The sequence below is a fragment of the Callithrix jacchus genome, chromosome 9 (genome assembly GCF_049354715.1).
Source record: "Callithrix jacchus isolate 240 chromosome 9, calJac240_pri, whole genome shotgun sequence".
NCBI lineage: Eukaryota > Metazoa > Chordata > Mammalia > Primates > Cebidae > Callithrix > Callithrix jacchus.
In genome coordinates, this window is record NC_133510.1 from 49436199 (window position 1) to 49460000 (window position 23802).

At 36.4% G+C, this 23802-nt stretch overlaps 1 protein-coding gene across 18 annotated transcripts in view; it reads left to right on the forward strand.

Annotated features, from left to right (window-relative positions):
- ABCC9 (ATP binding cassette subfamily C member 9) overlaps window positions 1-23802 on the forward strand; it is a 249344-nt gene that overhangs the window by 205960 nt on the left and 19582 nt on the right. For all 18 annotated transcript variants that reach the window (XM_078336069.1, XM_078336077.1, XM_078336076.1 and 15 more), the window contains 3 exons: window positions 1290-1447; window positions 5339-5431; window positions 13896-13998. In XM_078336069.1, coding sequence (XP_078192195.1) covers window positions 1290-1447; window positions 5339-5431; window positions 13896-13998 — 354 coding nt within the window. The remainder of the gene's footprint in view (window positions 1-1289; window positions 1448-5338; window positions 5432-13895; window positions 13999-23802) is intronic.

Sequence of the window (23802 nt, forward strand, 5' to 3'; positions counted from 1 at the left end):
ATCTGCAAAGAACTAAAACAGATTTACAAGAAAAAAAACAAACAAACCCATTCAAAAGTGGGTGAAGGATATGAACATCACTTTTCAAAAGAAGACATACATGAGACCAAAAAACCTATGAAAAAATGCTCATCATCACTGGTCATTAGAGAAATGCAAATCAAAACCACATTGAGATACCACCTCACGCCAGTTAGAATGGCAATCATTAAAAAATCTGGAGACAACAGATGCTGGAGAGGATGTGGAGAAATAGGAACACTTTTATACTGTTGGTGGGAGTGTAAATTAGTTTATCCATTGTGAAAGACAGTGTGGCAATTCTGCAACGGACCTAGAAATAGAAATTCCATTTGACCCACCAACACCATTACTGGGTATATGTCCAAAGGATTATAAATTGTTCTATTATAAAGACACATGGACACGTATGTTCATTGTGGCACTATTTATAATAGCAAAGACCTGGAACCAGCCAATGCCCATAGATGATAGACTGGACAAGGAAAATGTGGCACATATACACCATGCAATACTATGCAGGCATAAAAAACAAGAGTTCGTGTCCTTTATAGGGACATGAATGAATCTGGAAACCATCATTCTCAGCAAACTGACACAAGAACAGAAAATCAAACACCACATATTCTCACTCATAGGCAGGTGTTGAACAATGAGAACATATGGACACAGGGAGGGGAGCATCACACACTGGGGTGTGTTGGGGGGTACTGGGGGAGGGACAGCGGCAGGTAGGGAGTTGGGGAGGGATAACATGGGGAGAAATGCCAGACATAGGTGACAGTGATGGAGGCAGCAAACCACATTGCCATGTATGTACCTACACAGCAATCCTGCATATTTTACGCATGTACCCCAGAACCTAAAATGCAATAATATATATGAATAAAACAAAAAATTTTAACTATTTAAAGTTTCCTTAAAAAAAAAGAAATAGATTTGTATATACTGCCAGAGGAATATTTACAGTCTGTTTGTTCAGTAAACAAACATATGAATGAATAATATTTATAGTACAGTGTCATTTACATAAAATACCCAAGATAAGTAGGTAGATAGGTAGATCTATCAATGATATTTTTTATATAGATAGATAGACATACTAAACTATGGGAATTGAATGAAGAATTGCTTAGGACAAGCATGGTTATATACTACTTTTGTAGCTAACTGTATAACACAGTGTCAATATAAAATAGATATTTTTGTTACATTGTAACCAATTTTCATTGGGCTAATCATATTTCCCTTTCAAACTACCCTAATAGCACATCCCTCCAACCTTGGAATCTCTAACTCGCTCAACACTGCTCTGCCTGTCTGCCATTGGGATGATTTCTCATGCTACTCCTGTGTTCTTGGTTGCTCTCCTGCCCCTTGGTGTTGCCTTTTATTTTATCCAGAAATACTTCCGGGTTGCCTCTAAGTAAGTAAAATAGCGTCCTGCTATTTTCAAAAGCTTATGTACAGTCAGCCCTCTCTATTCCTGGGTTCTGCCAACAATGGGTCAAAAATATTTGGAAAGAAAACATTCCACAAAGTTCCAAAAAGCAAAACTTGAATTTGTCACGTGCCGAGTACTACATTAAATACACACTGATGAAACGATGTGTAATATGTGGCCATTGAATTAGGTACAATAGGTAACACAGAAATGATTTAAAGTATATGGGATGATATAAGTAGGTTATATGCAAATGCCACCCATTTTTACAAGGGACTTGAGCGTCTGCAGATTTTGGTATCCATGGGAAATCCTGGAATCAGTACTGCATAGGGACAATTGTATTTGATTTACCTTGATCTACATTTGCTCTAATGTATTTCAAGATAAGGTGTGGAATGTAGAAATGCAACCTATTTGTAACATGATAAAATCTATCCTAAAAAAAAAAAATCTATCCTGACATTATGATTCTTTCAGATATCAATTAATATTATAATTATATCTATAAGTGGTCATCTGTGCCTTACCTAACCCTAGACATATATTAACATGTGGATTAGTCTATTGAGTTTTAAGTTCTAAGACTGCCAAATTTTTCATTCAGTGGTGCTTTTTCTGAACATGACATTGATAGAAAACTTAGAAAATCAAACATAATCCCAAAGAGTAAGTGATTTAATATTATTATACTCTACAAATTGGATAAAATTATTCATTTAGGATTTGCCATTTGCCGAGATGTTGATTAAATGAAATATAATACCAGTTGTTTTAAAATTTCCAGTTTAACTTTGAAATCCTGCTTTAAATAGTATAGTAAAGTTTATGTTATTTCAACAAATACTAAGCACTCATTGTGTTGCAAATAACTGTGTTAAGCCATGTGACAGATGAGGAGATCAATATGACAAGGACCTGTTCTCAAGAAAGGTATAGTCTCTTAGGAATGTATATGTATAAAACATATACAAAGTAATCTTAATATGTGGATTAAGTGCTAGAATAAGAAGGTAGGTATTCAGTTTATTCAGGAAATTGAAAATGTTAACATGACCTGAGTGCAGAGAAGATGAAAGACAGTAGGAGAAGATAAGAAAAGAAGAATTGTAGTTGGGAACCTCAGAACATATCACATGATATTTCATAATTTAAAGAAATAGTTGTTTCTCCCTCTTAGCTATGAATTAGAGTCCTTTAAATGCCAGGGATCCATATTTAGTCTGTTTTTTCATCCCTAGACTCATCCTCTTTGTTTGCAGCAAATTCTGACCAAAAGGGAGAAGCTAGGAATCAAATTCACATTTCATTTCTTCTGATACTATTTGCTGACCTACTTGCTCCAGGAGCAAAGAAGTTCAGAGTTATTTAGCTACTGCTAACTGTTCCCAAATCTGTCCTTGCCTTCTTAACACTGACATCAGTCATTTCTTACTTCAATCACATACTCATTTGGGCCTGTTATTGCCCGTTAGCAGTACAAAGGAGTGCAAAGTTTAGGAAGTATTTCTAGTCCAGTACAAATTTGAATTGTGAATTCTGTTCATCATCAGTGCGACTAATCTGTTAGAGACTAAAGTATGGAGAGGATGATTATTTTAAAGAATTAATACTGACAATGGATTGTACACTATTGTTTTTGAAATTATCTGAAAGCAAATATAACCATGTGATACTGAACCTCACAGACAAGGATCCTTCTGGATGTTGAGGTTCTTTAGAACTCACTCATGTTGAAAAGCTCAGGCCGCTTAACATACTATTTTTGTATATACTAAAGAGAACTTAAGTGGGGAACTAGCTACAGGAAATGCTATGAAAACTTAAATATTTAATATCAAGGAACTAATTTATGCTTAGCTTTGTAAGTAAGTGTTTCCTTCTTGCAAGAATACAAGATCATGCTATGCACTCACCTCTTTGGTTTTATCAAACAGAGTTTTATAAACAAAAGTTCCTCCTTCCACAGTTTGATTCCTTCAGTCCAACCCTCAATGTAGTGACCACCTGTTGTTTGTGTCAGATATACAAACAGCCACTTGGTTTTATGTTTAAAAATAACAGACTATTCACATTCCTTCATATTCCTTCTTCCACTTCCTTCTATCTTTCTCTCCCCCCAAACCCCATGTGAAAATTCTGAATGAGGAAATACATTTTAGAAACTCCACTTTGAAAAGACTTGCATTTGTCTGTGGGACTAGACTACACTGGCAGCCAGGAGTGACCTAAGTTAATTGTTGAAGATTATGGAACCATGTTCATCAGTTCAGTTGACCCTCGCAGGTGAATGCCAGCGCTACATCTCTAACCTTCTCAACCCCCAAAACCAAGAGAAGGATAGGAAAAAGGGTCTGAGAAGTAAAATATGGAATGCTTTGAAACATGTGGTATAACTCTTAGCCTGTCTTCTAGAAATGCTAGCTCATATGGTTTAAAAAAAGTTGTCTTGAGTATGTATCTTTATCAAAAGGGTCAGATTCAGGCATTTCCATTCATTCATGTAGCTGTAGTTCTATAGAGAAACTGTGAATGGAAGTTCCTTTACCTGTAGTTTTATGTACCTGTAGTTCCATAGAGAAACTATGAATAGAAGTTCCATGAAAGCAAGGATTCAAACTCATTGCGGCCCAAACTAAACTCATTATCTTTTCTCTCCAAGTATCTTCTTTCTGTGCTTTTTACTACCACTCTGGTAAACAGCACTGTCATTTTTCAAGTCTGCTAAACTAGAAATAGTCAAGCTATATGTGACTCTTATTTATCCACTGAAAACTAATTGATGATTGCAGCAAATAGGGCTTCTTCTGACTGTCTCACATTTCCATACTTCTTATTTTAAACTTTACCAGCATCACACTAGTTCTGAACTTTTAAAAAATCCTCTCATATGGACTATATTAACTGATCTTCCTCACTCACCCATTCTCTTTCACCTGGTGCATTCTCTCCCAAGTTATGCTGATTAAAAGATTAAAAGACAGCTCCAGTTACTTTATTTCTTTTTTATTTTTGAGACAGCGTCATGCTTTGTCACCCAGACTGGAGTGTAGTGGAGCAATCTCGGCTCACTGCAACCTCTGCCTCCTGGGTTCAAGTGATTCTCTTGCCTCAGCCTCCTGAGTAGCTGGGATTACAGGTGTGCACCACCACGCCTGGCTAATTTTTTGGTAGAGATGGGGTTGCACCATGTTGGCCAAGCTGGTCTCAAATTCCTGGCCTCAAGTGATCCACCTGCCTCAGCCTCTCAAAGTGTTGGGATTACAGTCATGAGCCACTGCACCCAGCCAGATTACCTTATTTCTAGCCTTCAGTGATCTTTTCTTAAGCCCATTAAGGATGTTTCTATAATCCACTGTCACTCTTACAAGGCCATATCCTTTACATAGCCTCTTCCCACTACAACAGCCCTAAAGGACTCTGGGCATCAGACAGATTGAACTTGCAAGATTCTTCAGGCACCAGTGCCTGTTCTTGTTAGGCTCCTTCTTGTCTATTTTGTTGAAGTCTTCATCAAGCTTAAGGTTTCACCTAAATTCCATCTGCTTAAGGAAAATCCCACCCACATCCTAGGTATGAATTAAATGCTCATTCCATGAGTCCTGTAGCAGTTTACTTTAGGTGTTACCCAGAGCTGATAGTTTTATTCAACACGTTTTGTTCAGCTTCTACCTGTATTCATCATGTACCCATCTTTCTCTTTCTCTTTAGATTGTAAGCTGTTGAGCTTTTTGTTAACTGAGTGCTAGGGGAGAATAATTTTAATGAAGAAAACAAATAAATGACAAAATAACCTGCTTTTAAAGAATAAACATGGTGGTCTTTGAGTCTGGATGCACATGAAGTTTATTTTTGCCCATCTCTCTTTCCTAGGGACCTCCAGGAACTTGACGATAGTACCCAGCTCCCTCTGCTCTGTCACTTCTCAGAAACAGCAGAAGGACTCACCACCATTCGGGCCTTTAGGTAAGTAAACACATTTTTATAGCTGATTAGGCAAGTGCATCATCAACAAATGTTTTTCTACAAATAACTGATCATTGCTTTCATTTTGTTTGATCTCCCCATTGTGTGCCTGACAGTGCTAAACCAGGAATAAGAAAAATGTGGTTTAAATGATTAGAGTTAGAGTTTGCTCATCCAAAATGCTAACTATAATAAAGGATGAAGCAAACAGTTTGGAAAAATACTAGCAGTATGACTTAGATAAGGCTTTTAAATTCCCTAACCTTGGTTTCCTCATCTATTAAATGGAGAAAGTCATCTCGCTCCTTAGAGTCACTGGACTAATATTATGCCTGCAAAGCATGAACCACATTGACTATTGAAGAAGAATCCAAGAAACAAGTTAAATTTATAAGTAATAATAGTAATAATGGTCTTCATAAAAGGAATACTATTACACCAAAGTTGTTTCAGAATTTAATCCTTTTTCTTCAAGGTTTGTAAACAGAATAATATCCTAAATTTTTGATTGAGTGTTTTCTTTCAAAAAATTACCTATCCCAATTTTCCTGTTCAAGTAAGATTAGAAAAGAAAGTAGTAATACTGAATATTTCATTTAATCTAGAAAAGTGATATTTTTGTGTCATAGTTTTCTGAAATCCTGATTGCAAGTATATAGAGATTTTAACCAGAGAGTTTTCTAACCTAAGAAACCTACTTTTAAATATAGAATTGGGTCACAGCATAGAATATAAAGAGACAACTATCCACAATATTATATTCCACAGCATGTGTACGTAATCTATGTAGGTGGCCTCATGAAGCATTCACACTTTCTGCACTGGTATGTTTTTTCATCATAATGTGCAATCCCTTTTATTGGAGATGTCAAAACTACTTATTGGCATTGAATGTAGATATTAACATGAAATTTATTTTCTAATAATAGCCAGCAATGATCAGTGGTATTAGTAAGTATACTATATTAAAGATTACTTTTTTCGCCAAATAAGTACTTTCAATTCACCTTATTTAAGAAATATTTATTTGAGTACTGAACATATGCCAGATACTGTTCTTTCAGTGTGATATATATAAAGACTATAAAGACCTGGCCTTTCATTTCCAACCAGCAAAAAGTGGCACCGCTGCCCACCCTCCCCACAATCTCTCCACATACACCTGCCATGTTATCCTTTCTATCTCCTTTGTGGTATTTATCTGAGTATTTTAAATTATCTTTATTTGTTGACAAGTTATCTGTCCTTTCCAGCTGGAATGTAAGTTATATCAGATCCCCCCACCCTCTGCTCTTTTTTTCTTCCACTGTTGTAGCACCATTCGCTGGGAAAAGTGCCTGGGACTAAGTAAGTGCTCAATAAATATATATTGTCTAAGTAGTTAGCAAGGAGTGTGTTAAGGAGCTCACACAGCAACACAAGAAAAAAAATAGCAACACAGCAGGATACATAGTCTAATATATGTATCACAAGAAACAACTGTGTCAGAGAGCAGGGTAGCACTCTGTCTAGAAGGAATGGGGAGATAATTATTGAACAACAAATCGTTCAATGATGAATAATTGACCTGGCAGATAAAGGAGATTGAATATTCAAAGAAGATGTAACAGATATGTGAAAACATGAAGCTTTTTATTTTATATGAAAGTCAAAAGTGTCCAGTATTGTTGGAACATAGATTAAGTACAGAGAAGGTGGCTATGGGGATGAGTTTTGAAACCATAGCAGACACCAGTACATAAAGGGCATTGAATAAGTACCTTTAAATAACTTAGACTGGATTCTTTCAATGTGAGGTAGTCACTGAAGAATATTGAACAGCAAAGTGGTATGATCATAGTTGTGTTCATCACTATAACTCTGGGATTCTACTATGAACTGGGGATGGATAACATTCAAGGCAAGGAGACTCCAGTAGAGTGTTGCAGTGGTCCACGTGAGAGATTACAAAGGCAGGCTAAGGAACTAAGGACCAGGAGAGAAAGCACAAATTAAGTAGTATTTAGGAAGTGGGACCAATGAGATTTAGCATAAGGTTGAATGTTAAGCATAAGGTTGAGGAAAAAGTCGAAGATGATTCCTTCTAAGTTTCTGATTCCCATAAGTAGGTAATTTTCCAAGTTAGGAAATTGAAGATGATGTGGAGGATTGGAGAAGGAGTTGTTGAGTCTGGTTATGCACAGGTGTAGGTTGTAATGAGATATCCAGCTGGACTTTTTTAATGGTCTTTTGGGAATATAGGTCTGGTGTCTAAGGGATATCTAAGGGCAGAAGATAACAGGTTTGAGTATCATTCTTTTATGGATAAAGTTTTGGCCATGGATTTGATCGCTGAGAGAGAGGGTGTAGATTAAGAAAAGAGAAGCTTGCACAAAAACTTCAGACCACTAGCACTTAAAGAACAAGTAGATAAAAAAGATCCTATGGAAATTATGATCTGACAATTGCTCCCTCATTAAACAAAGCTGGTCCTCTTAGGTTAAGATTCAGATTGGTTATATTACTTGTCCCTCCCAATATCCTTTTATATGTGGCTAACCAGTGCCTATATTATTGCTGAAATATCAGTCCATAATTATCATCTACTGCAGGAAGCCTTCCATGAAAGTTAGAATGTAAGGCCGATAACCTTCCGATAAGTTGAGTTACACCCTAAACTTAGCACACTGCATCATAATCAACTGTGCGTTTGCATTCCTCTACAAGATTGGGAGCTACTTAAGAGTAGTGTCTTTCATCTTAATCTTTAGAATATTAACAGAGTCAGTCATATAGTGGATGTCCAAATGTTTTGCAAATAAATTAAAGGACACTTTGTTGCTCAATCTACTACTTCTACTAATATTTCCATGGCTCTTTACTTCAACATCTATCTGCTTCCAGACCTCCTAATTTGGACAAGCTGTTTGAATTGTTTCAAGTCAGCTTCCTCAGGAAAGGGGAAGGGTTGATGTTGCCCCTTGTCATGATCTCAGTCTTCTAATAAAAATCCTATTGATCTCCTCCTGCTCCTGGCCAACCCCAACAAAGGACAAGCTGATGCCATCAAATCCAAACTGATGCCTTCTTCATGGAAGGAGGATCCACGTCTTGGCAATCTTGATCTTGTGTCTACTGTTTTAGCAAGTTAGTTCCTGTAAAGATCAACTATCCTATGAGTGAGAAGTTAATGATGGAAAAGGTCAATTCACTGGGCCCTCTCCTCTGTGTGTTTGTGTGTATAAAATGTTATATATACTATATGTATATGTCATTTATATATATAACATTTTCAGCCCCTCTTTTATCCTTCTGGATGTATATACATCCAGATAAGAGAGGCCAGCACTCAAGCACTTTGCCTCCCTGGAGGCCATTAAAAGCCCTCAAGTGGTCAGCTGAGATTTTTGATAGCCCTTTATCCAAATGACACCTTCTGGCAAGCAAACCATTACCTGTGGCAGCTCTATCTAAGTCAAGGACAGGTCTGGGAAGCCAAAGGGACTCTTCTACCTATGTTGGATCATATTACCCTAGGCAACACCACTGTAATGCACTTCATTCAGTCTTGTCCACTTCCTTCCAAGACTTCAATTACATATAAGTGACAAATGTTAATGCTTAGTAGGGCAGAGCCCATCTTCCCAGTAAGGGAGAGGAAATCAGACCAGTTGAGAAAATAAGCCATCTAAGTAGTAGGCAAAAAAATCAGGATGGTAAGGTGTCATTGGAGCTAATCAAGTGAGCATTTTAAAGAGAAACTGAATGGTCAATAGTAATAACAACATAAAAGAAAATAAAAAAGAATTAAAAGTGTCCATTGGATATGGCAACCATGAAGCCATTGGTAACCTTAGCAAGAACAGTAATGATAAAGTGGAGAGGATTGAAAGCAAAATTCAGAGGGTTAAAAAATTAATTAGAAATCAGAACATTGACATGGCAAGGAAAAACTACTCTTTCAAGGAGTTTTTCTGAGGTGGGAAGTTCAGGAGAGCTAACTAAAAGAAGTTTTTTTTACTATTGTCTTTTTTTTTAAGAGGGTAATGAACTAGACATTTTCAAAGACTGAAGGGAAGAAGTGGAGATAGAGGCAGGATGGGGCAGTTAACGGAGAAGATTATTACAGCAGATTAGCAGCAATATGCTACATGCTCAAGTGTGAAGAACAGTTTAGCTTGAAGAGTATTTGGTACATAGCTCCTCTATGAAGGTAAGAAAAGGATCTGAATAGATTCAGAAAAACTGGCAGGTGAAACAACAGAAAGTCGATGAGTTCAACATATAACAGCCTCTGTTTTCTCCTTGAAGGACAGGGGAGGTCATCTTCTGAGAGGGATGGGGATGAGAACAAGGCAGAGCATCGTGATGGGAATGAGGAAGATTTAGAATAAAAGAGGAAATTGACCAAGAGTCAAGATACAGATTTTTCATTTACCTTCCTCCCTAGACACATGATGAGCATAATGTAGCATTACTATCCTTAATTTTACATGAGGAAAACTTCTAGGTAGCTGTAAGTAGAACAAAATAGTATGTTAAATGTCAATGCTTGAATTATACTTGGAAGAAAGAAAAGACAACTCAACTTCTATCTGGAAGTACCTGCATGATACTAATCCAGGTTTAGATGTTCCAGAGTCTGTTTCTTAATGTTTTATTTTATTTTGTTTCAGTAAGTTTTTTATTGTAACATGAATAAGTTCTTTAGAGATAACTTCTGAGATTGTGGTGCACCTGTCACCTGAGTAGTGTACACTGTACCTAATGTGTAGTCTTTCATCCCTCACCCCTCTTCCACCTGTCCCCTCAAGTCCCCAAAGTCCATTATATCATTCTTATGCCTTTGCATCGTCATAGTTTAGCTCCCACTTATAACTGAGAGCATATGATATTTGGTTTTCCATTCCTGAGTTACTTCTTTTAGATTAATGGTCAACAATTCCATCCAGTTAACTGAGAATGCCGTTATTTCATTCCTTGTTATGGCTGAGTAATATTCCATGGTGTATTTATACCACATTTTCTTTATCCACCCATTGGTTGATGGGTATTTAGGCTAGTTTCATATTTTTGCAATTGCAAATTGTGCTGCTATAAACATGTGTGTGCAAGTGTCTGTTTCATATAATGACTTCTTTTCCTCTGGGTACATACCCAGTAGTAGGATTGCTGGATCAAATAGCAGTTCTACTTCTAGTTTGTTAGGGAATCTACATACCATTTTCCATAGTGGTTGCACTAGTTTACATTGCCACTAGCAATGTAAACATGTTCCCTACTCACCACATCAACAGCTAATTTTTTTTATTATTTAAACTATGGCCATTCTTGCAGGGGTAAGGTAGTGTCTTATTGTGGTTTTAATTTGCATTTCCCTGATGATTAGTGATGTAAATCATTTTTAAATATCATAAATATCAGCATTTTTAAAACCAAAAGAAATCTTGAAAATGTGCAGATGGCCTTGCTGTCATGGATGAAATTCTAGAATCTTTATGTTTGGTGTGTGTGGTCAGGAATCAAAAGTGTCTTTTTTCATCCGTCTGTTCTTTTTTTTTTTTCAAACTATCTGGAGACCCCAGAGTCTTGAGCTCTTTGGAAAGTTAGTACTTACTGACGAGGCTGCTTTCCCTCCCCTGCATTGAGGGTTCGTGATGTACTCACACAAAGCAATGAACTCCCTCAAGTACTTTACCACGAAAGCATCATAGTTAAATTAGACTGAGATTTTAGTGACCTTTCCTATTTTTTTCTTGTCTGACAGAATAAAGGTCTAAGAATGTTCAGAAGATGAGCTGGATATGGATGAAAAGATACAGGCTGAGTGTGTCAAAGTTTCCATTAGGAAAACAGAAGGTTTCTTGCCAAATAGAAACAGCAGAAGGAATGTTCACTGCATTTCCACCCCTCCCCTCTTACTGCTGCCTCAGACTGCTGCCAACTCCATTTACAAACTCTTTTAAGAGTGGATCTTAAACAACATCACAAAACTAGAGGAAGAGTCAAAAGTGTCCCAGATAAAGCAGTTTGTCAGTATCAAGTGTTTGAGGTTCATCTCAAATGTAGTCCACTGGCTTTGGTCCACCTGGCCTCATCTCCAATCTCTCTGTCACTCAGTCCTCTAGAGAGAAGAACCTGTCTCAAGACCCAGAACATGTAGCGCCTTCTCATTTCTGCGCCTTTGCTCATATTTTTCCCGCCACTTAGAATGCCTTGTTCACCAAAAACATTCTACTTACCCCTTAAAACCTCACTCAGACTATCTTCCTTGTCCTTTGTGACACCTTGCTTACTCTTCCTCTCTCTCCACCCTTCACTCCATTTCCTACCTTGCTGATCATCTGGTTGTTGCAAATCTTGCTGTTCCTTATGTTCATGTAGCATTTTGTGCTTACAGTCCTTATAGCTAGATAGTGTGTTGCACCATTTTTACTTGTTAATGCTGTGTTTCCTCCCTTCACTAGACAGTTGACCCTTCAAGGGAGTAGGTCATGTCTTGTTCCTATATCCTTAGTGTCTAGCATAATGTCTAGAGTTGATGATTGCTAAATGCTTCTGAATGAATGGATGAAAATCTGCCAAACACGTACCTAGCAAGTACAAAAAGAATGAGCTGAGGTGGGTGGATCACCTGAGGCCAGGAGTTTGAGACCAGCCTGGCCAACATGGTGAAACCCTGCCTCTACTAAAAATACAAAAATTAGCCGGACATGGTGGTGCATGCCTGTAGTCCCAGCTACTCAAGAGGCTGAGGCGGAGGTTGCAGTGAGCCGAGATTGTGCCACTGCACTCCAGCCTGGGTGAGAGTGAGACTCTCAAAAAAAAAAAAAGCCTTACGTGTGTGTGAATAGATGATAGATAGATAGATGATAGACAGACAGATGGATAATCTTTATGGTTCATGTTCACTGTCTCAGTAAATCCTGTAACCCTTTGAATGTCCCCCTCGCCCTTTAGTTATTTTCTATATTCATCCCTAAAAGGGTCAGCTGGAGGGTAAGCTTGAACGGCTTAGTGCCACAGCAGAGTGTTGCCATTCAGGCCAGGTCCTTCTGTGCATGGCATGGCATTTGGGCCACGGATACTCAACTCAAAGTGAGGTAATTAGTTGGCTATGATTGTTGAGTTCTCTGATTATTGTAGATAAGATCTTACTGTCTGACTGAATTATCTATCTTTTTTGACATATTGTAATGATCAGATTGATTGGATAGATATCAAGTGTCTGCTTTATATTGGCCTGTATGGATCACTTCATTGGGCCAAGTGGACACCCCACCCAGGATGTCTTCATTCTTTGACATGTGATGATTAATTATAAAATTTTACAATTTTAATTGAAAATTGGGAGGGGGCATCGGGGAAGTCTTTTATCAAGAAGGAATCACTGCCGTTTTGTCAGATGAAGTTTGTTTATTTCTTGCAAACATAACCCATAGATGGGAGGTCTCTATAAGACAAGCTTTGGCTGCAGAGTAAATAAATCACATTTTAATTTGATATTTCCCCACCTTCAAACCAGTTATTTTTATTGTATTATCCAGCCTTCCATTGTTTTTGTTATTCAGGGAAAATAATTGAGAAATGAAACGAGACTATTTTTGTGATTTAGAGAAGTTTTTTAGCATATTGATAGAATTTCTTTGAGATAGTGGTTCAGATGTTTACACGGATAAGGCTTTTAGTGACAGTTTCATGTATAAAATAAGTTACGCAGAATTTTGGTGTGATTTTATTGTACAACAATAATTAACTTAACTTGTTGAAGATCAATATCTAAACTATATATATCATAAAACCTGAAAGTACACAGACCAAATTCCTTTTATGCAATGACCATCCTTACACATACTTTAGAATTTGGGGGTGTAGATATTTAACAAGAATATTTCCCATCATCTCTAGTGTCCCCCATCCTCTACTTGTCACCACCCGAGTTTTTTTCCTTTGGTTCCCAGAAACATTAGGCAAAAAGAGAATTTTTAAAGTACATTTTTGCCAATTGCAAGGGCATAGTTTTCTGCCTTTGCTGGTTCTGATCCAGCACCTCCCACCGAACTCTAACTCTGTTGTTTGGAAAAGTAAAATAAATTCCACAAAAAGTCAGTAGAGTTGCATTTCTATACAATTTATCTTGGTTTTTGTAAGGCTTTTTTAATGTAGTAGGCTATGCCTTGTTCTCATGGCTACAATAATTATGTGGAAATGCATGAACTGATTTTTAATGCAATGTTGTATTAGAAGGACTTTTTTTTTAGTAAGCGTGTAAGAAAGGAAATAAACACTTGATCACACCATCTCTACTAAGAATGCAAAGAGCAGTAGCAGCTGGTCTTTATTTTGAAGCAGAAACCTATTTACTGATCATTCCATGCCATTAGTTTGTCACTCTGTTGAGTAAATAGTGTAGTAGTAAGTGTGACTGTTCTTTATTCCCTCTCCTGTTGTGTGGCTAACATTGTATCATTTTTGTTTTCTGCAGGCATGAAACCAGATTTAAACAACGTATGCTGGAACTGACAGATACAAACAACATTGCCTACTTATTTCTCTCAGCTGCCAACAGATGGCTGGAGGTCAGGACGGTACGTTCATTTCATGATTTCGAAATGGAAACCAAATAGAGAAGATGCCTGCTGCAAAGAGGCAGACAGTTATAAAAATTAGTCTTCTACTGAAATTCAGCACTAGCTTCACATTTTCTGGACTTTAAAATAGCTCAGGTTTGTTTATGTCACAGATGAAGTTTGTCATAATGTTTTAGCTAATGAAAAGACAAATAGCCCCAAAAGCAAAAATTCATTTTATGTTCATTAGTCTCTAGATCACATAAGTTAATGGAATGGAAAATATTTGTATAACTTCATTTTTTTTTCCAAAAGAGCACATTTGGCAAGTAAACAGATGTATTCATTTCCTTCCCTGAGTTGGTCCTGCCTGGAAGGATGGCAACTTTCTATGTTTTAAGCCAGTGGAGGGTCATGTTAGCACAAAATGTGGAAACGATAGTTAATCATCCATTGCCTTCTGTCTTGCATAATGTAGAGGAACAAGCACAAGCTTTTGTATCATACAGAATTGGTCTAGCAAGTTAATTTTAGTCCCAGTTTCTCATCTACAAAATAAGAATGTGCACCTTGTATGGGCATTAGATTAAAAGTCACATAAATCCCCTATTATTGGCAAGTGCATTCAAGAAATGTTTTTCAAATGCATGCATGAACAAATAATGAATGGAAACAGAACCTGCCCTGGTAGGGGGTTCATAAGCCAATGAGCTGGAATATCAAACAGGAGAGATGAGACAGACATTCCAGAAGGGAAGGAATATAGTTTCTAGTCTGTGCAATCCAAAACATGCATAAGCTACTTTGGTGGTAATGGTGGGTTTAGTGTAATTTTTTAAATGAGTCTTTGACAGTTTTGAAAAGAAAAAGCATGTTGATCTGTACTACTGGAAGAATCTTATTCCCACTAATTGTGTTGCACTAACACGTGCAGGCTTTCTTTCAAAACACGACAGAAAAGAGAAGGAAGATGGCAAAGGGAATTTAATAGGGTAGAAATGAAGAAGCCCAAGCTAAAATCTGAGTAGATTGATGGATACAGATTAATCTAGAATCTTGAACATCCTTGTGAGCTTCAGTTATCATGATTTCTCACTGGTTTACAAAGATTCTTACAACTATATTAGTCATTATGTAGAAAATATTCAACAGCACAACAGTTATTTTTTCACAGATTTTTGATAGAAGCATTGGTTACTGATAAATTCCCTCCAGGTAACTGTCACATTTGGAAGATGGCAGGGCAGATTTTCTTGGGAATTACTTATAAAAAACATAAAGGCAAGTGAAGTACTACTTAGGATTTATCACAAAACCAAAACATTATTCCTAAACCCTATCTAAACAATAATTCCGTAATTTCTTGTTTTAATTCCTTGTGTTGAACTTCTCTTTGGGGGTGTGTGTGTGTGATTTCTGTTCTATAAAGGAAAAAATCATATATTAATAATATAATTACTGATGAAATAGCTTACTGAAAGAATGTCCCAAAATCATAATCATAAGGGAGAAATGTTAGTAGTTGCCTTTGTATCTGGCTTTCCTGGACTTGAAGATCAAGTGTGTCTTTTAGGAGCAAGCATGTTTGCCTTGGACTTGAGGTTTCTGAGACCGACTCCTGTTTCTGCTCTTTAGCACTTCCTGCTGTCAGGTTAATGGATAAGTGTTGAACACAAATCTTCAAGCAAACCATATGCTGTGTTGTCATAGCCAGAAGACAAGATATTAGAGTCCTAAGACTGCCAAGAAAAGGAAGGTCAGGAAAAATTAGAAATGAACAGCAGCCAAACTCAAAATGGTTTAGTTTAGTTTGACTCACAACCCAATACTTTAACCCCCACGTGAAAAAGCAGCCTGAATATAATAGAATCTATATCTTGAATTCTAGATCTTGAATTTCACCTGCAAAAAACAAAATACTGTCCCTTTAAACAGGAAGGGCAGAATGGGCCATTCATTTGGTTACTTTGTAATACATTTCTTACTATGTCTTCTTTTTGCTTTATGTATTAGCATCCTTCCAAGATTTTCAATCTAGTCTTATTACTAGAACTCTCTCTTAAAAATTAATCCAAAATTAAGAAGTATTTTACTTTTATTTTTGATGGGCAAAGATATATTTTGGCAAGAAACTTTTGTTGATTTATTGCAAAGTTCCAGCCATATCTGCTGACAGAAGTCAAGGTTCAAGGTCCTTGGTGTATGATTCACCTCCATCTGTTTTATATGTCAGTAACTTCATATGGGTGAACACATGTACACACACACACACACACACACACACCTCTAGACAATCTCAGAGATCCATTGTGAGACCAGTCAGATTCACTGTCACTCTGCTCTTCTGAGTAAAGTGGGAGTTTTTGTTGGAACTGGGTGTATTTAAATATAAATGCTATAATCCAAGAACATATACCACAAAAGGAGTGTTAAATAAAGTAGATAACTTCCCCTGGGAAATAACCTTTTCTCTCAATTGTGTGCATATAAATGGCCTCGTTACTACTGTGCTTCTGTGGGCATGTCCATATCACTGGGGACACAATTTTAGTTTGGAATAACTGGATCTTGTGTGAGAAAAATGAAGTTGAGATATATATAGGACCTTGGAGACTAGGGTGTGAACTGTTCTCTACACCCCACAGCTGCCTTGTAATACATTTTTTAAAGTAATTAACATTTCTATTTGGCCTGGTCCATCTGCATTGATCTTATCTATGGCATCAACACAACCTCCTCCTTTGTCATATTACTTAGTAATTTCACATTAATATCTGCTTCTAGCAAATATACTTAGAGTTCCCAGACCAGGAAAGCAACCAAAATGGCACAAAGAAGGTCAATTCACTGGATATAAATTAGAAGAGGCAAGCAGGATTTCTTCACACAGATTTCACCAACTCTAATTCATGGACTCAGAGGCATAATGGAAACAGGAGAAAACATGGTATCATTGCTTTCTGTGGCTATGTTTTTGCACCCTTCTTCTTCATGCTGAGTTTTAACTTTCCAAAGCCATGTCACTGCCATTGACAAGAAATCCAAAGAAAGAAGAGAGAGAAAACAGAGTAGAAACACCTTTTGTTGAATTTGAGAAGTTCTCCTAACCTCATCCAATTTTTGTTTATCATTATCATTATTATTATTATACTTTAAATTCTGGGATACCTGTGCAAGAATGTGCATGTTTGTTACATAGGTATACACATGCCATGGTAGTTTGCTGCTCCCATCACCCTGTCATCTACATTAGGTATTTCTCCTAATGCTATTCCTCCCCTAGTTCCCCACCCCCTGACAGGCCCTGATGTGTGATGCTCCCCTCCCTATGTCCATGTGTTCTCATCGTTCAACACCCACTTATGAGTGAGAACATGTGGTGTTTGGTTTTCTGTTCCTGTGTTAGTTTGCTGATAATGATGATTTCCAGTTTCATCCTGCAAAGGACATGAACTCATTCTTTTTTGTAGCTGTGTAGTATTCCATGGAGTATATGTGCCACATTTTCTTTATCCAGTCTACCATTGATGGGCATTTGGGTTGGTTCCAAGTCTTTGCTGTTGTGAACAGTGCTGCAATAAACATACATGTGCATGTGTCTTTACAGTAGAACGATTCATAATCCTTTGGGTTTATGCCCAGTAATGGGATTGCTGGGTCAAATGGTATTTCTGGTTCTAGATCCTTGAGGAATAGCCACACTGTCTTCCACAATGGTTGAACTAATTTACACTCCCACCAATAAGGTAAAAGCATTCCTATTTCTCCAAATCCTCTCCAACATCTGTTGTTTCCTTTTTAATGAGCCTCACTGTAACTGGTGTGAGATGGGATTTCATTGTGGTTTTGATTTGCATTTCTCTAATAACCAGTGATGATGGGCTTTTTTTTCATATGTTCAGAAAGAGACATGAAAAACCCTTCAAAAAATCAATGAATCCAGGATCTGGTTTTTTGGAAAAGATTAACAATATAGATAGACCACTAGCCCGACTAATAAAGAAGAAAAGAGAGAAGAATCAAATAGACACAATAAAGAGTGATAAAGTGGACATCACCACTGATCCCACAGAAATACAAACTACCGTCAGAGAATACTTTAAACACCTCTATGCAAATAAACTAGAAAATCTAGAAAAAAATGGATAAATTCCTGGACATATACATCCTCCCAAGACTAAACCAGGAAGAAGTCGAATCCCTGAATAGACCAATAACACATTCTGAAATTGAAGCAGTAATTAATAGCCTACCAACCAAAAAACCCCAGGACCAGATGGATTCACAGCCGAATTCTACCAAAGGTACAAAGAGGAGCTGGTACCATTCCTTCTGAAACTATTCCAAACAATAGAAAAAGAGGGACTCCTCCCTAACTCATTTTATGAGACCAGCATCATCTTGATACCAAAACCTGGCAGAGACACAACAACAACAAAAAAAAATTTCAGGCTAATATTACTGATGAACATCAATGTGAAAATCCTCAATAAAATACTGGCAAACCGAATCCAGCAGCACATCAAAAAGCTTATTCATTGCGATCAAGTTGGTTTCATCCCTGCGATGCAAGGCTGATTCAACATATGCAAATCAATAAATGTAATCCATCACATAAACAGAACCAAAGACAAAAACCACATGATTATCTCAATAGATGCAGAAAAGGTCTTCAATAAAATTCAACATCCTTCATGCTAAAAACTCTCAGTAAACTAGGTATTCATGGAAACTATCTCAAAATAACTATTTTTTAAAAATATAGAGAGAGAGCTTTCTTTTTTTTTCCCATTCATCTTAAGTACGAATTAAGACAATCATGATTTATCCTCTTTCTCTGTGTAGTTTTCCCGATGGAAAATCTAGCCTTGCCCACCATATTGATTTCATATTCATTTTAAATTGGGAAAAATAATAAAGGCCATAATCCACTCAAATCAAAAAAAGAAGAAACTATAACTTGGCTGGTAGAGAGCAGCTAGACTGTGGCCACCGGAGTCGCTTTGGCAGCAAAGGGGACTGTTTTTCCTCTGGGTGCCAAGTGAAGCCGGCTGTGGTTCAGTGCAATGTGTCACTATAGCCTAACCTCTGAATGCTGCTTACGTTCTTTTGTTCAGCACAGTGTTTTCTCTTCATCCCTTTGCACTAAACAATTCCAGTTCTTTGGCATTGGTGTTTTCAGTTGCGAAAATGGTGTAACTTTATCTAACGGCTGTCTTTCCAAGGCTTTGTCTTGCTGTGTGGTGAAAGGATAAAAGAAAATTCGCATCAAGAAGCCAAAAATAAAGTATTTAGTCAACAGGCTAAAGTGAAAATGGTCGTTAGGGTGAGCTTGCACAAGAGTCTGTTTTATGAGATAACACTGCTTTTTAGTGTGTTCACAATTCAATGCCAGGTAGGGATGCACTGATCTTGTAATTTGGAGGCCTTAATATATTCTTGCAGACACCCAGTGGTACCATAATGTGCTCCTGAGTGCTGTGTGAAGGAGATGGATCATATACTTTTCAGTTGCTATTAACTGTTTACCAGACTGCTTCATAGAGAATTATAATTTTCATTATAATTCAAAATACAGATAGATGTTTTTGAATCACTAGAAATCTGAAAAGAGGGCTCTCTTTTAACATGGAAATCTTCTGGTGGGGAGTATTGAATTTGCAAAATTGATGGAAGTTATAATTTACTATTATACAGGTAAAAGCCCTCTTTTGAAGGTAGATGATTCATCTATGTTGTAGCTTCTGTTTCCTAAATTGAATCTCTCATTTCATTGTATCATTTGGATGGAAGGTGTTTTTCACTGAGTAGATAGTTTAGGATGTGTAAGGCCATAGCAGAAGAATAAATGCTATTAGTGATCCCTAAGTATTTGCTGTCTTCTGGGAAAGTTATTCAGACCATCTGCTTCTCTTTCTTAATTTATTGCCTCTAAGCTGTTTTGCTACTCACAGATTTGCAGAGGAATGGAAAGGTGTAACCGTAGGGTCACTTTGTGATTTCATTAAACTTGTTAAGTCTAACAGTAAAGGAAGTAAAAAATGGAGAGCTAACAAAAGCTTTTATGTTAGCTATTAATTTCATATTTCTATACTACTATAATATTTGAAGAGAACTGATTGAAATTTAGTGATTTTGCTGTATATTTTTTGAAAAGTGTAATATACAAAGGAGCTTTGTCCCTTATGCAAATCAAGATAAAATTCTGATCAGAAATTTCTAAAATATTTCCAGTACTTTAGAAAAAAACAGTTTTTAGCACGGATAATAATCCAGGAGTGAGATGGAAAGTATTTAGTTAGTATAATTAAAAGACAGCATGAATAGCTTTTTCTTTAAAAAAAAGTTTTAAAATATTCTTATAGTAAAATAACTTTGTTATTGGTACCAAACTATAGACATATTGGCTTTCAAGCTATAATATCTATTTGAATTTAATAGATTTTAGATTTTGAAAATCAGTTCCTCTTCTGAAAAGTTTTGCTATAAAATATACCTCAAAAAGCTATGCCTTTCTTTTGCTGAAGGGTCAAACATTATTTCCAAAATATTTTAATATATGAATTTGAGCATGTTTTGATTACTGGCCTAATAACTAGTAATATTTACTGATCGGATTGAAAATTGTACAAGTAGTTTTGAAAATATTATATTTTCTGGGCCCACATGAAAGAGGCGTAGAAAATATATATTGACCACAACTTACTGATGAGCCTTCTACCTTTTCTCCCATCATCTGTTTTCACTTCTTTTGCTGGCCCTTTTGCCAGAATAAGACTACCTATCTGTTATCAGAATTATCATTTTAATTCAATAGAAAATAGTTAAAATTATCATCTAATTGAATCTACCATTTTATTATTTACAGTGAGTGAATTCAGGGGCCCAATATAGAACACAAAGATTTCCATAGTAAACTAAACTTACTAGAGAGAAACTGAGTGTATAATGTTTTACATTTCCTTTATTTTATTTATATTCATATTATGCCTACTGCTTAATTTAGACCCAGTGATTTTTGTTGTTTCAGTGTCTCAGATATGACTTTGTTCTATTCTAGTCCACATCTATTATCTATAAAAAACACAGCAACAACATTTTGTGAATTTTTCCCCCACAATTAAAATAGTAAAAAAAAAAAATGTAATAATTTGGAACTGAATATTGAAATTCATGGCTTAGGTAAAAGTACTTTTCACTTTAGAAAAGGAAATAACCCTAACACACATAGCAAAGCTTTTTAAGAGACAGTCATATTACAGTTCTAAATGGAAGAGAGAGTTAAAAGATTGTAAAACTCTGTGTTAGACTTCCCACAGACTAAAATGGGTATTAAACATGTAAAGGTATTAAATGGGTATTAAACATGTAGAGGTATTACCAGGGTACCTTTTTCTGTGGAAAAGTAAAATCTTTCCCACAGAAAAAATGTACCCTGGTAATACCTTTACACGTTTAACTTTTAAAATCTGGATATGAGATTGGTAGAGCCTTAAATGATTCATATAAATCCTAAAAGCAAAGTCGGGAGAAGCCCTAAGTTGGAAAATATTCAGCTCATAGAAAAACTTAGTGAATGTTTTAGGAAGGGGTGAATTTATCTAATCATTTACTCCACAAAGTACTGAAGCTTTACAATCAATGTATTTAGCATTATTCCTATTACTGGAGATAACAGTGGTAAAAATTCAAAGACCCTGTCCTCATGGAACTTAGATTCTAATGAGAGTAGATAGACAATAAACACGTAAACAAGCAAATAAGATTATTTCATACACTTCAGAGTGCTTTGAGGAAAATAAAACAGGACAGTGGGATGGGAAGAGGCACAGAGCTGGAGTTGGGGACTAAGAAAGGAAAACTTCTCCAAGGAGGTAATTGGAGCTGACACTCAAATGATGGGAAGGAGCCAGTTATCAGAGACCTGTTGACAAGTATTTCAGGCAGTCATTGGCACAAACAAAGTTGATGTATTCCCAAGAATAGGAAAAAGGCTAGTGTGGCTGGAGTATAGTGAAGGAGCTGGAAATAATCCTAGATGAGGTCAGAGTAGACAGGGAACAAAATCCAGACTATATCTTAAAAGGCTTTGTAATCTATCTGAGTTTGAATGTATTATAAGTATAATAGGAAGGCATTGTTAATTCTAAATAGGGGAGTTATATTACCTGACTTACATTTTTAAAAGAATGAGTGAATGAATGAAGTCAGCTGGCAGGAAGTAGAGAATAGAAGTTAATAAAAGAAGTACCTCACCTCAAACCCTTAACATACACCACCCACAGATATTTCTCAGAAGCCGGATGACAAATATTTTCTTTTAATGTCAAGCCAGGCATACCTTGCTGGAAGGATTTTCTGGTACTACTTTACTTTCTGCAACTTATTACGGAAACTCTATGAGACTTTTAGAAAAAATAATATGGAAATAACAATGTATAACATAAATTTGATAGTATTAACATTACACAAAATGGCTGAAGGGAAAAAATTCCTATTGCTGTGAATATTTTAGAAGTATTTGGGAGCACACTGGCATGTATAAACTGCAGGAGAACATCCCACACTGCTTAAACTCTGCATCCATGTAGTTAATTCAAATAAAGAGGAAAAGAGAAAGACTGTCTGATAGGGGTGTGGCAAGTTGTTAAGAAAAGGATACCTCAGAAGAGGCAATCAAAGAAGTACTTACTACCTCTGTGGAATTTATTGCCTCAAAGGGTTAACCATGGATTTTTTTTCCTTTAATCTTTGTAAAGATCATGAGCATCAATATGGAATTGAATTTTAGTGCCTGCTTTAACCTTTGATGTTTTATGATGCATACAAATTTTTAAGCTTGCTTGAAACATTTGAAAATTATCCAAACGGAAAAAAAGACATTTTGGAACATGTAGATAGGGAAATCTAACTGGCATTTAACATTTTTATTCCTTTAAAAATCCTTGTGAATTAAATATGATTTATATTTTTCAGGGAAGAAATTGAGTCTTAGAGAGTTTTAAATTGCTTATCTAAGCTCGTTAACTAGTAATTAACAAAGTCAGTGTCTGACCCAGATTCTGATTCCAAGGCTGGGACCATTGATAGTTCTCCAACAGTTTGATCTTTGGAGCGGTTTTTAAAAGAGGCCGGAATGTATAGATGTGAGCTCATTTGAGAAACTTCATTCTTTGACTTCAGCATGTTCAACATTCCATTACTGTCATTAATATGTTCTTATCTAGTTGTGAGGTTTTTTTTTTTGAGGAACCAGAGACAAATCTGACTAGAGAAGGAGTTCACCAGGGGAATGAGACTTGAGATAATTCTAGAAAGTGACCATATCTCAAATTCTACATGCTTTGGGGACGTGTGACACATTAACATGAGAAGCTTTTAGAATTTCTTTTTTAAATGATGAGATAGAACAATACCCAAGAGCACTGAGAAATGGGATAAAACGAAAGCATTATGAAATGGACAGGTGTCCCCACCTTTTATTTGAATTTAAGGCTGTTATTAAAGAATTGTTTTAATTTTGGAAAAGAGTTTATAATTGAATCATACACTATTTAAATACATTAAGACATGCCCATACTTGTACCATCTGAGCAAATATAGCCCTTATTCTTATTTAGGTGAAAGCTGTAGTTTTAGTGTCCCAGACTCTCAGTCCAGATAGTTGACAAAAAGTTCAAATACTAGGTTGGAGCAAAAGTAATTGTGATTTTTTGCCATGACTTTTGCATCAACCAAATACAAATCCCAACAAGTTAACCAGAGACAAATTTCTGCAAGGGCCTCACTACACCACACAGAGGAGCTAATCACAATCCTGAC